The sequence below is a fragment of the Haemaphysalis longicornis genome, unplaced genomic scaffold, assembly GCF_048455015.1.
Source record: "Haemaphysalis longicornis isolate Haplotype H1 unplaced genomic scaffold, Haemaphysalis longicornis Haplotype H1 scaffold_8, whole genome shotgun sequence".
Taxonomy (NCBI): domain Eukaryota; kingdom Metazoa; phylum Arthropoda; class Arachnida; order Ixodida; family Ixodidae; genus Haemaphysalis; species Haemaphysalis longicornis.
The window spans coordinates 104,651,813-104,664,953 of record NW_027526445.1 but is presented as its reverse complement, the minus strand read 5'-3'; the positions used below and the strand labels follow the sequence as shown (position 1 = coordinate 104,664,953).

Below are 13,141 nucleotides of genomic sequence, written 5' to 3'. Positions count from 1 at the left end.
GGCATTATACATGTTCACATTATACATTGCAGATATGATAGTAAAAATTGTACTGGCGTGTACCCAAGGAATATGAAGCCTTCAGTGGCGGGGAAACAGTTGACTGTCACTTATTTCAGGCAATAAATTAAATATCCGGTTAAGTCACAGTGGTCGAATAACCAATATAACAAACAATATTAATCATTAGGGTCTGCTTTTGTAATGGTGATGATTTCAAAGAAATGCGGTCCTAGGATATTGCCTTCTTCTAGTGGCTGGTTGCCCAAAATAGGACTGTATAAACATGCTAAAGAAGAGGGCAATCGCTTGTAAGCGTCAAGGTCGGACTTCGAAGTCGGTGGTGTTCGGTTATCTCTCTAGGTTTTCCAAACACCCTCACGGAACTTACCAGTCCCCTAATCCAGAGTGCATGGTAATAAACCGATCCAAATTAATGTAGTTATACACGTTTTATGAGACACACATGTGGTACGAGGTGGTGGCCTTGGTGGCCACTGGGGGCCTTGTGAGGCATTGCACATTTCGCAGTCCGCCGAGCAGTCTAACTGTCATAGAGTCGGAAAATTTCCTGCAAAAAGCAAGTTCTAAAGAACATTCGTACATACCTCGCTGCACATTTGAAATGCATAGCATCTCGTTAGAGACAAAAAATATAAAAAATATATTTTTCTAGTACAAAAGTTACTGTTATGGGAGGTATTCTGGTCATACAGAAACAGTTGAAAATGTGAACTGCTGTGCACGTAATAGCACACGAGCGTACTCTTTATTATTGTTTGGTGTTTGGTGGAGCATTGGGACCAGTCCTAAAACAAGGTGGTAGCTAAATCAGGGCAGGTCAATATCTTTCCACAGATCCATAACGTCAGAGCCTTTTGTGTTCTCGGCGATCCATGATTTTGTCTTTTTAATCTGCTGAGGAGTGAAATGCACCCTCCAGTCACCAACCACTCCCTTTCGAATGAAGTCTGTCGCATCGTGCATTTGCTTCCAATGCGTAGTCATGTTCCTGTACACCTCCAAGGATTTATACGTCCTTTCGCGAGAAAGGCTCAGCAGGTCTTGCATAATAGTTTGCAGTGCATCCTTAAAAACTTGCCGCATATTTATGAAGCTAGCGGCTTCCACAACTTTCTCTGCTAGAGATTGGTCCTCATGAAGCGTCCTTTCGTATTTTGCATCCATAAAGTTGGCAATTTTCAGTGTCCAGGCTATTGTTTCCTCTTTCAGTTTTTCGTACGTAACAAAAAGCACGTTGGGATCATTGCGGTGCTCGTACCACGGTAGCAAATGGTCAAAATAGGCGCCATAAGAAAGCTTATCTCCCAAAAAAAGCTCATGAAACTTGGCGAATGAGACGTCCTCCACCGTCTTCGGAGTCATGCTCTTGAGGTGGTAGTAGAACGAGACACATACATCATAAGGGTTGCGTGCGACGTAGATGTATTTCGCTTGTTCAGAGTATGGCCTCTTGTGGAACGGCAGATGCGTCTTGATCACTCCTGGTCTGGGCATCTTTTCGGCTGATTCGGCACCCATCATTTCGAGGTATGGAGACGCCAACAAGAAGTCTCTTACAGTTGAGGGTGGGTGGCCTTTCGAGAGGATGCTCAGGATGAGGTATTGCGTCCATGTTGTGCCGCACTTTGGATAAGTGACGACCAACACTTCGTCGGCTTGTGGCTTGTAAGATAGTGCGGACCGTACAAGGGTTTCTTGGATGAAAGAGTGCACTCTCACGCCGTCCACGTCTCGGTAGGCATCGATGTCCATTACTGCAATGAAACGCAAAATGCTCGGTTGAAAAAATACCCGGCGGCTTTGAATAATGAGCAGAGTTGGAATTTGGGTTGGAGCTTATCCTCTCATTATAATAAAAGTCGTATAGCTAATGAGAAATGTTCCGTTAATTATTTCGAGAAAAAATCACATATTGTTTCCTGTCACCCGAATCATTTTATATGATCTATTTTGCTGAGCTAGTTTTTTGTAGCATAATGCTTCACCATCATAACGCGGTATCTTGGTTCACCCAAATATATCTTTTTCAACCTGTTGCTTTGGCTCAATGGCTGACACGTTGTGCTGCTGATGCCAAAGACGTGGGTTCGATACCCTTGTAACGGCTGCGTTTCAGATGAAGGAGAAAAGCGACAACGCTTCTGTAGCAAACTTTTAGCGACGTTCAAGATATCCAGGAGTCAAAATTAATCAGGAATCCTCCACTACGGTGAGCCCTATATCTCAGACGTAGTTGCGGAGTGTTGAATCCCAGAAGTTTAGTGTCTTTTCGTTATATTTTCAGAAATGCATACATTTATTTGTTTATGTTTCTACAGCTGAGATCTAGGTCTCCAGAAAACGACTTAATGCTGCACAATTTCAGAATGATAAAATCTCGGGGTTAAAAAAGAAGTAACGCTATTCCGTGACAAGTGACACACAAGATTTCTATAATTCGGGCGTTGGAAAAATTGTCGACTCCCATTCAGCAACTCACTACTAGGTACCCAGAATAAAGAACCTACATTTGAAACAGAGTACATCTGCAGCAGGATGGAGAGTTGGGCGAGTTGGTACATCTGGTTTCCCAGCAAAGTTGTGCAGACTTGGCGTCAAAATTTAGGGAAGGCAAATTTTCTGTGACATTGCACCATCCTTTGCGGTTCCTAAATTCTGTTTAAGCATTTGTGTTTAAACGGAGCGCAGAGGGAGAGGGCGACCACATAATCACAGATTGGAATTGCCTTCAAATATGCATCAACTTGTGGGTATTTTGCTGGTATTTTCCACACCCTGCTTTTCCACTCTCCCTCTGGAACGCAGCTTTCCTGGCCTCTGCCATTGAATCCACCCAAGAATACAAACTGTTACAAAAATTGTGATCAAGTTGAATCTTATTTGTCTTACATACCAAAATATACAATGCATATGTGGAGAAATACAACGAAATATTTTGAATTCAGGCTTTTTACCGAGAAACCCGCCTAGACGAGACAATGGGCCATTGTATACAAGCTCACCTGTTTTTTTCCAAATTTGCAGGGAAAAGACATTTGCGATAGTGGCAAAAGCGCGTAGTTACGCACCTAACTAATGCTTGTCAGGAGCTTTGAAAAAGTTATGGTTATGGAAGCTTGCTCTTATGTGGTCAGAACGCGTAAGCATAGTGAGCTATGCTGCTAAATTATACCGCTCAGTAGAGTGTTGCGTAGTTCTGTGCAGCGGAGTTTAGTTTACCTGTTTGTGTAATATCTGTCTGTGTAAACGCTGAAAAACAATTTTGTCCGGAGTAGGCTTCTTTCCAAAAGATTGTGAGAAGCATTGGCCTATTCCGCGCGTAGGTGGAAATAGAAGCTTTCGCCGTGGTACATCGGGGTTGAAATTAACTTACGTGTGGCATTTTTGGGATGTTTTATGGCGCTTGTTGCAGTTTCTGCTTTTTCAGAACTATGAGCAGTGACTAGCGCGTCAAGAATTTGGGGACGTAACGAGAAAATGCAGAAGGTCTCAGTCTCCCTGGCGAAGGCGCACCATACTGGCTTCCCCACACGGTCCATCCGCTGTAGTGCGGGGAGGCCGGACTTTTCTGCTGTATTTTAAACTTAGCCGCCAATACAGCAAGAATGTAACAGCAGCAGCTGCAGACCCAATAAAAGCGGAGGAAAAGTCAATGAAAGCTTCTCCTTGAAACCAGCTTTTCAGGGACGTAAAACTAAAAAATAAATATTTAATGTTGCCGCCACTACCTTACACCGACGCATTCATGGTGAGACAGTTTCCACAAGCCCTACAGGCAGTTTTATGGGAAAATGTGCAGCCTCTAACGCGTTTTTATTTTGCCCGTTGAAGCATGCCTTAGGTCGCGATCAAGCGAAATTTTAACGATATTTCCTTTTCATGCGGTTATCTGACAGCTTTTGCGAACGCTCTTTAGTTAGGGAAATCTAGGGCGCTGCGTCTTGGCCAACTGATCCGAGTAAAGCGTCCAACTCACGCATTAACAAACTTTACGGTTATATGCTCCAGTGGGTGAACAGTGGCATTTCTGTCTAAAACCGTAGATCTATATTAGTAAGGAATCGCAGACAGAAATATTTGTCCAATGTGATTGACGTCTTACGATCGGTTGCCTAACGTATCAATAGAGAGAAATTGCGTCCAACCGCCATGCTGTCGCCGAGGCAATCACTTGTATTGTCACCAGTGCTGGAGGGAAGACGACGCGCCATCAGTAACTACAATGTTAGCAGGGCTTTCTGTTTACTATACTAATGCTTTCAAGGGCACGACACTTGTCGCTTCGAAATTGCATTTTCCAGAATGAGCGGTACATGTTTTTAAACGAATGTATTTTCTTGGGGGAACGGAACTAAGAATCCTGCAGGTCCAAATTAGGACTAACGTTATTTAAGTATGTTGCAAAGAATTTATGCGCCACGCCATTAAATTATTTTTTTTTTCAAAAATGAACTTTACAATCCAACAACACGAAGAATTTGTGACGGACACATCGCTGAGCGCTATACAGTAAAAATATTCCTCCATGTTATTGGGAGGAGAATCATCGCGTCTAAGTGCGTTTTCTCACCACAAAACGTCTCGTGGGAGGGAGGCAAAGGGCATTAAACAATGACTGTTTAGTGCCAATGAGTATAACGTGATCTGTTAGATTACCTACAACATTCGGAAACACTGTAGAGAAGAACTTACGTAAATGACGACGTCTTCCTACGGCACTTTGCGCCCTGTTCTAGACGAGTTTGCGACGGGTTTTTGTTGAACGCAAAGAATGACTGGACGATTTGGCACCTGGTATCTCGCCTACTCAAGCATGGCTGCTTAAATACATCCCACCAAGGTGCTTACCACCACTTATAAAAAACAGTGCATTCCCTGCAGAAATAATGCGTATGCGTGAAAAGATACGGAGTTGAAGATATGCGTATGCCTGAAGAGACTTGGAGTTGAAGATATACAAGAAAATCCTCTGGAAACCCGTCCCCGTGAAAAAGTAAAAATTTGAAAGATAAGGGCTATAGGGGGAGTTGCTTTTATCTTGTCGGGGACGAACAATGAGGCCTGAATATGACGAACGCCGACTAGCGCACGAACAAAAAAATGTTTTATGCCACCTAGATATCTGCGGACTTCGTATGAATAACCTAATTTCTCGCCAAACAGCCGTAAAAAATATTTGGGGGGGCAGTGTTCTGAATGGAATGTTTGGCTCACGTGTTCTGCTAAGGCTGTCTGCAATTTTATCATAATAAAAATATATTATTAAACATAATCATCATCCTTAGCCTGCGCAGGTCCACTGCCGGACGATGGCCTCTCCCATTGACCTCGAAGTGCTGCTTTCCTCCTTTGCTCTAGTCCACATTTTACCTCCGAATTTCCTTATTTCATCCCTGCAACGAATTGCTGGCCTTCGCCTTCTTCTACATCCATGTCTTGGTATGTACTCTGTTATCCCAATTATCCACCAGCTATCGGTTCACCTCACTAAATGGCCAGCCCAAGTCCCTTCCTTTTTTCTTTATTTCAACTATGATGTCGTTTTCTCTTGTTTGTTCTCTGATCCAGGTAGCTCGTTTCCGGTCCCTGCGTGCTACCCCTAACATTATTCATTCAATACCCTGTTGATACAACGTAAGTTTGCTTTCTAGATATTTTGTAATACGCCAAGTTTCAGCTGCTAATGTCATAGCCGGCAGTATGTACTCGTTGTATGTTTGACTTTTGAGTGACAGAGGTAGCTTATTATTTCATTATTTAAAGTACTTCCCTAGTGCAACCCAACCTAAACCTATTCGGCCCAAGATTTGGCTCTCGTGGTTGTGGTGAGCGTCAACAATCGGTTCGAGGTAGTTATATTCTTTCACTTGTTATATCACTTCGTATCCAAAGATGAAGAGGATGTTTTTTACATGCCTATTGCTCATTACTTTATATTTATTCATATTTATTTTTAGGCTCACAGCTGTGCTTTTTGATTGCAGTTCGTCAAGCATTGTTTGCAGCTGTTCTGCAATCCCACTCAGCAATACTATGACGTCCGCAAACCTCAGAGTGCTGAAGTATTCCCCGTTTTTCCTTAAGCCTATGTCTTCCAAGTCAAGCTTTTTAAATAGCCCGTGCAGAGTGCCGTGAATGTTTTTGATGAGATTGTATCTTCCTGTCTTAGCCCCTTTCGGATCGGCAATTTATCGCTTTGCTTGTGGAGGGTTATCGTACCCGTGCATTCCTTGTATACGTAATCTAGAAGTTTTGTGTAGGTCTCTCTATTCCGTAGTTTTTTAATGCTTCTAGCTCGGTTGCGCGGCATAAGGAGTCAAAAGCTTTCTCATAGTTTATAAATGCCATGTTAGAGGGGTTTAGTTTATTCTCCGGATCTTTCTTTCACTTCATGGACAATTCGCATGTGATTCATGGTCCACTACCCTTCACTAAACCCAGCCTGCTCCCTGGGTTGTTGGAAATTCAGGCTGTCACAAATGTGGCTGCTACTTGGAAAAAAGCTTGCGCACAACCGAGAGTAGTCTGATTGGTGTGTAATTTGTGGGGTCCTTGGGATCTCCGTTCTTATCAAACCAAATAATGTTGGCGTCTGTAGAGGTTTCGGCACCACTTTTTGAGCCTTCAAACATTCCGAAAAAAAGTATCGCCAATTTTCCCAGTAAGATGTATCCTCCCTCCTTGAAAAGAGTGTACGGTTACGCCGTCTTTACCGCCAGATTTTCCTATTTTCGCGTCTTTGAGAGCACTTCCAACTTCCTCTTATTTACTAGTTCGACATAGCAAGTTAGGCTTGTACTCTGAGCAGTTTCCCCTGGTATAACGTCGTTGGCATACAGATTGCTGTAGAATCGTTCTGCGGCCTTGATTATCTATCCACGTTGTGCATTATGTGCCGTCTTTGTTTCCGAGTGCGTACATCCTGTCTTTCGCGGTGGCTCGCTTTCTCTTAGTTGCTTTAAGCTTCCTCCTATTTGCATCGTTCCCTTGATCACTGCCATGTTGTATGCACGAATGTGATTTTTTTTACATATGTTAATCAGTTTCGACAGCACGACTAGTTCAATCTGATTCGTCGTACTTGAAACTTTCAGGTTGTTACGTTTGGCAATTAGTTCCTTCATATTTTATGTTAATTTTCCAGTTTCTGCTCTACATGTTACTTTTCCCCCAGCTGTTGCTGATTCGCTGATTTCCGATGTTAGGTTCTCATTTACCCTGTTTACACTAAGCTGGTTGTGCTCGTCTAGAAGTGGGAATTTGTTTTGAAGAGTTATTTTAACCTCATGTGATCTGGGTCTGACTAACTCCATCCGGGGTTTCCTATTTTTTGGTTCCTTCTCTCTCTTTGCGAGATTCAGCCTTAGGTTGTCTCTAACCAGTCTATGATCACTTCCCGGAATCTTTATTAGCCCTTCTGCGTCTTGCACAATACCTGGGTTGTCACTTGAAATAAAGTCAATTTCGCTTTTTTTGTTGTACCAACGGGGATTTTTTTTGGTTCATTTCCTAGTATGCCGTTGGTAAAAGATTGCGTTCATCAATCTCATGTTTTTTCTCCCGGCATTCTGAAGTTTTTCACTGAAGTTTCCCTCATTTGCTCCTTAGCGGCGTTTGCTTAAAGTATCCCATCAGAATCATTAACTGTGTTGTTGGCTCCTTCATTGCTGATTCGACATCCTGCTAGAAGCTGCCTGCGGCTTCATCATCATAGCTGGTTGTTGGCGCGAAGGCCTAAACTGTCTTCATTCAGTATCGCTAGTTCAGCTTGATAACGACAGCCCCGACTCTTTCACTAATGCTGAAAAGCTCTTCCACGTTTTTTTTTTGTTTCTTTATGTATTAGAAATCACACCCCTTTTCCTTTTTTGTCTTGGGGTCCTCTGTTGCACAGAATATGCCCGCTAGTCAGCTCCATGGAGCCTTCTCTTGTCCTTTCATTTTATTTTCGCTTAACCCTGCAATATTCCGCCTAATAACCGAGAGCTACTCCAGTAGTAAAGCTCAGCTTCCATAGCTAGAGAGAAAGACAGAGAGAAAGAGAGAGCTTGCGTTGCACGCGGCGAGGGTCATGTGCCAATAGCGGCGTCTCCGGACCGAGAGATTTTTGGCATCTTCTGTTGCATCGCTGTTCTGTTCGCCGCCGTTGAAAGGTGCTCTACAGCTTCTGAGGACTGAGGGCGGAGAGTTGCGTTGGTTGGTCATGTGACGTGGTGGATGGCCAGATCCTTTTCTGGTGAGGGACTGCTTTTTGTGTCCGTAAGATCCTTCCTAGCATGGCTAAACCTTTCTAGTGTACCCTCTGAGGTATCCGGGATGATGGTTTCTTCCGAAGCAGGCAGCCCTCTATACCAATATGGGTACGGCACACAGCTAGACGAAAAAGGGACAGAAAGCGAGAAAAGCTTGCCCTGGACGACGTTGCTGCGCACGCCTGCAGGGATATTGAGCCAGTGTTTCGTGCTTTCTTTTTACGCGTGGGTCTGAAGGAATACGCTGGCGCGCTAGTTTACTGATGAGAGATCCACTGACGCATGGCCTTTGGAAAAGGAATCTAATCATGTGCTCAAGTGTATAGTTGCAATAAATGGCTAGTTTAAAGCTCAGCTTGACGAAGGCCACTGAAGGCATATTAACGCCCTTCATCGTTATTTGAACATTATTCTGTGCAGAAAAATTGTTTATTGGAACAGCGCTGGCCTTTTGGTAGGGCTGCGCAAAAGCTCGGTAACCCTGTTCTCCCATAACACATGAAGCCTTGGGACCGCAACAGGTGTAAAAAAATTTATGTCTGTATTTTATACATAAAATCCCACTTCACACCTCAATATACCTTGCTCCGGTGGTCACAGCTAAGGGGATGTATTTAATGGCGCTCACAGTGGTTGTCGAGCTATTACACTTTCCCTGAACCCCATCCGGGCTCATAACTCAGGGGTGCTATTACAGAAGGCGCTGAATGTACCGGAACTAGGGGATCACGAGCTCTAGCGACGGCCACGTAACGTTATTACAATATTTCATTGCGTAGTTAAAGGGCTTATAAAAAGCGATTCATGCTGTTTGCTGATTCTTCAGGTGACGTAACAGGTCCAGGACTGCACGCTCCATAAATGCGCTACTAGGGCACGGCGCATTATACGATTTACTTCTAAAAATTTCACCGCAAATAAGTTCTGTATGGCACCGAATAAGAAATAGTAGATAATAATTTCGGTTTTCGGCAACAATAGGTTAGAACAAGAGAGAGCGATAGTAACAGGTAGTAACAGCCTAGAATCCCCAAACACGAATTTCGTCCTGGTGATGATAATAATAAACGGAGGGCGGATACCATCCCGTGGCTACAATAGCAGTTACTTCTCCTTCTTCTTGTGTAGCATCACACCACACCAGCTGGCAGGGGTAACTACTCTTCACGTTTGTATTTTTGACCGTACCGCGAACTAGCATGCGTTTACACGTATAAGGGCAGTTTCTCTATCAGACTTGAGTTTTCAGTGCCTAAGACATTCTGTCAGCGTGTTGTCGCGCGTCTCCACCTCTGTCTATGGTATCTGCTTGTCGGTGATTAGTGCGGCTTCGACAAAATGAAAAGTTGTGTCCTTTCATGAAAATCTCACAATTTTAAACTCCATCTCCGCTGGCGAGCAAGAAGAATGTGGCCGGCTGGTGTAGTAATCCAGTTAGCACCATCTCTACAATCTGCCGTGCTGTGAAGAGCATCTATTTCGCAAACAGGCACCATTTCAGCATAACTTTGCTTATTCTAACACAATAAGGAGCTGAAAAACGTCAAAAAGCAAAAGGGATACTTAAATTACGTTTGTTTGTACTGGGGTAAGTGACCTCGCTTCTTTGAAGCGTGGTGTAGTGCTTATTCTCGTGCGAAAGCAGGAGACGCAACTCACGAAGCATTTCGCTCTGAAATAAACACATGCAGGGTGCGTTAATCTTAACCAATTTCTACGATTTCGGCTTCGTTTTGCTTCATTCCCACGAGCCTGCGAGCCTGAACACGAACACTGCACGTAACAAAAGCCTGAATGTAACAAAAAATTACAAACTGTTGTCAACTTCGTTATATCCAGGCTTAACTGCAGGCTGATCTTGTATATTTTAAAGGGAGGCAGGGTGGGTGTTATCGGTATTGCCCGCATGAAATAGCACTTATTTTGGAATAAATGGAAGTGTAGTATAACCAAAGTAATAAAGGCTAAGAATGTATTTCAATTTAAATATTTATATTACGTAAAACTTTTTCTTAGCTGAGCAAGGTAAATGAGAAATTGAAAGTACATATGCATTTCAACCACCGAAAAAGTAGCCTGTTCTGCTTAAGTTGCTAATAAAAAGGAAAATATTGGCGAAATATAACCTAGTCCCCGATGAGGAAACTGAAAAACAACGAACCTGGTGTTAATAAGACAACTAACGATTTGTGATAGCACCAAGCTTGCAACCTTGCCAGTTCAATCTTCGTGTGGCAGAGAATGGAGGCATTGCTCAGTGTTTGTGTCATCTGCATATTCGGGTTATCTACATATAGTAAGAATTTGGAACTGGTAGAAAAACATTTGGCAGCAAGGCTGCTCGTTAGCCATCTTAATGAAAGGATACACCAAGTATTCTGAGGGTTTTGGCTTAGGGTGCCAGATTGCTGAGAATTGTGTCTTTTGAAGTCAGGATTTGAGGGGCAGGGCGCCCTTTTGTTAGTGGTTTGAGTATGAAGACTGCGGTATTGTGGCATCGCAGATTAAGCTTTTGGGTCGATGGTATGCAATGGGCCGCCAACCACCCGTTATAAGGCGTCTTTTTCTCTACTGGAGCCTTGAGTCGTCCAGCGTCTTATGTCATATGTAAGAAGACATGTTTAAGATTTCGAATCTCATTTAGGTTTGTTTGCAGCATCGGAAGGGCAGTGTTGAATAGTAGAGGTGGTACGACTGAGCCTGAGGTATGCCTGTGGCGGGACGTCGGAGTCAAAACGGGCCCGAGGCTTACAGCAGCTGTTCGACTTCCAAGAAACGCCTCGAAAAAATAGAGCGTTTAATTCCCGCTTTTGTTCAGTTGAGATTTTCAAAAATTTCCTCATGGTTAACGTTTTTGAATGCTCATTTGACTACGAGGGAAATAATCGCCTTCGGCGTTGCGCAGAAGATGGTAGATCAGCGTTTTTTCGTCGGTATAAGCATACCTTCTCTGCATAGTTTCTGGCAAAATCCGAGCATGGTTTCTTGATTGTAATTTCCTTTGATGTGATTGAGACGACGATAGTGCACAAGGCGTTCAGAGAGCTTCAATATGCATAGGTGTGTGTAGGTGTAGGTGATTAGGCTTGTTAGGTAGGCGTGTGGCTGCTATCTACCAGTGCCTTCACAGCGGAGGGACTGCACCAGTCTACCAGTGGGTGCTCAAAAGTTGTAGGACCTACAGCAGTATTTCCGGATCAAGGTTACGAATAATGCGGTATGTCATCGGGTCACTGCCCGGTGAAGTGTTTGGAATAATTGATGTTGTGTGAATAATTGATTGAAGTGTTTTGAATAATTGATGTTTTGAATAATTGATCCATAGCAGCACCTACATAAATGTAGGTGCTGCTATGGATAGCTGTTGATCACCTATTTATGTATATTGCGGTTTCCGTTCCAGAGCTGCAACCGCCGAGGAGGTACAGGAGTAAGCGTCATGCTTTCTTTAGGATGACTGTGCCTTGCAATTATTTATAGAAGATATGTCAATTTTATCTTTGTATGGCAGCGGCGTATTGTTTCGCTTGTTTGGTTCGGAGACTGATGCGCTTTATGCGCATTTTAGGAGATCAACTGTGTTACTGGTGTGTCCATCCTTTGGCTAAGCTCCTCCAATCTTCGCATTTATGCAGGACGTGTGTGGCGGCAGCTGGCGTATCGCCAGTGCGAGCATTTTCCTGAGTGTATCTTTTGACGTGCTCTTCAAATGCCAGTGTACGTTGTGTGAGGTTGGCGCAAATTTGTCGATAATCAGTTTCACCTGCTCGGAATATCTTTGAATAAGTTAGCTTGTCTCTTCCTCTCCGCACGAGTTTCCTCCTGGTTTATAACTGTATGGAGATAATATTGTGGTCTCTATGGCGTGCTTCGGCCACGCAGGCCCACCGTGCAGCGTAACTGTTCTTCGTGAAATTGAGGTCGGTAATAGTGTGTCTTGAGACGCTAATGCCATTCCATACTATTCCAATGGACACACAAACCGGTTGCAAATAAAAAAAATGGTCGCAATCCCGGCGAACGTTGACGCCCAGGAAAGCTGTTGTGCGGCACTACAAATGTTGGTGTTGACACTTTCTCGCAGTTGTCTCCATATGCAAAGGCAGCATTTGGCAAATTTATAGTCAATACTCCTTTAACGTTCGGCGTGTCTTACAAATTGTTCCGCTTAAGCAACAATCCAGATTATGAGGACGAAATAATCAGCCTCCTCGGCATTGTCTCCACAATTTTGTGGCCACGGCTAGTATATTTTAGATAATGCCGCGATATGAAAGAACTGGGAAAGAGTCCGCCGAAGTCAATGCGTTTAACTTAACCGAGCCTTAAATAAGGATTGCGGACTTTAGAGTTAAGCTTTGGGGTAAATTCTTGGGGCCGCCCATTGAAATATGGGCACACATTATTATGGTGAGGTCAATCTTAGGGATGCCACAAAGGTGCCTGGATTTTCTAGAAAAAACACACACTTGTAAAATGACTTTTTTCAACATAACGTAAAGTGAAATTGGCGTAGAAGTTTAGCGCTGAAGACTGGCAGCCGGTGTAGTAAAAGGACTAGCATCATGACAACCCAGGCCCGAAATTAGGAGTCTGGAAAAACAGAAAGGTTACTGGAAGAATTAGATGATATTCGAGGAGAAATATCTATTGTGGTTGTCAGCGCGTAGGCGCGGTGTTAGTGTTGCAGAAGATCTTTGTGTGGTGGAGAGCACGGTCCTAATACAATATTTCGTTATTATATGTAGCCGCGAAAAGTATCGCGTATTGTTAGTATTGAAACAATGGTTTGCAATTGTAAACGGCGTACGCTTAACGGGGGCCAATGCTTCACAGAAACTCTTTAGCAGAGTTCGAGTGCCATA

At 43.5% G+C, this 13,141-nt stretch overlaps 1 protein-coding gene across 1 annotated transcript; it reads right to left on the bottom strand.

Moving 5' to 3' along the window:
• Positions 1–795: 795 nt before the first annotated feature.
• Positions 796–4,856, bottom strand: LOC144148994 (amine sulfotransferase-like). Its single transcript, XM_077680518.1, has 2 exons — positions 4,717–4,856; positions 796–1,778 (listed from the first exon to the last, which is right to left on the bottom strand). The coding sequence occupies exon 2, from the start codon at positions 1,774–1,776 to the stop codon at positions 832–834; it is 945 nt and encodes a 314-aa protein (XP_077536644.1). The 5' UTR covers positions 1,777–1,778; positions 4,717–4,856; the 3' UTR covers positions 796–831.
• Positions 4,857–13,141: the final 8,285 nt, after the last annotated feature.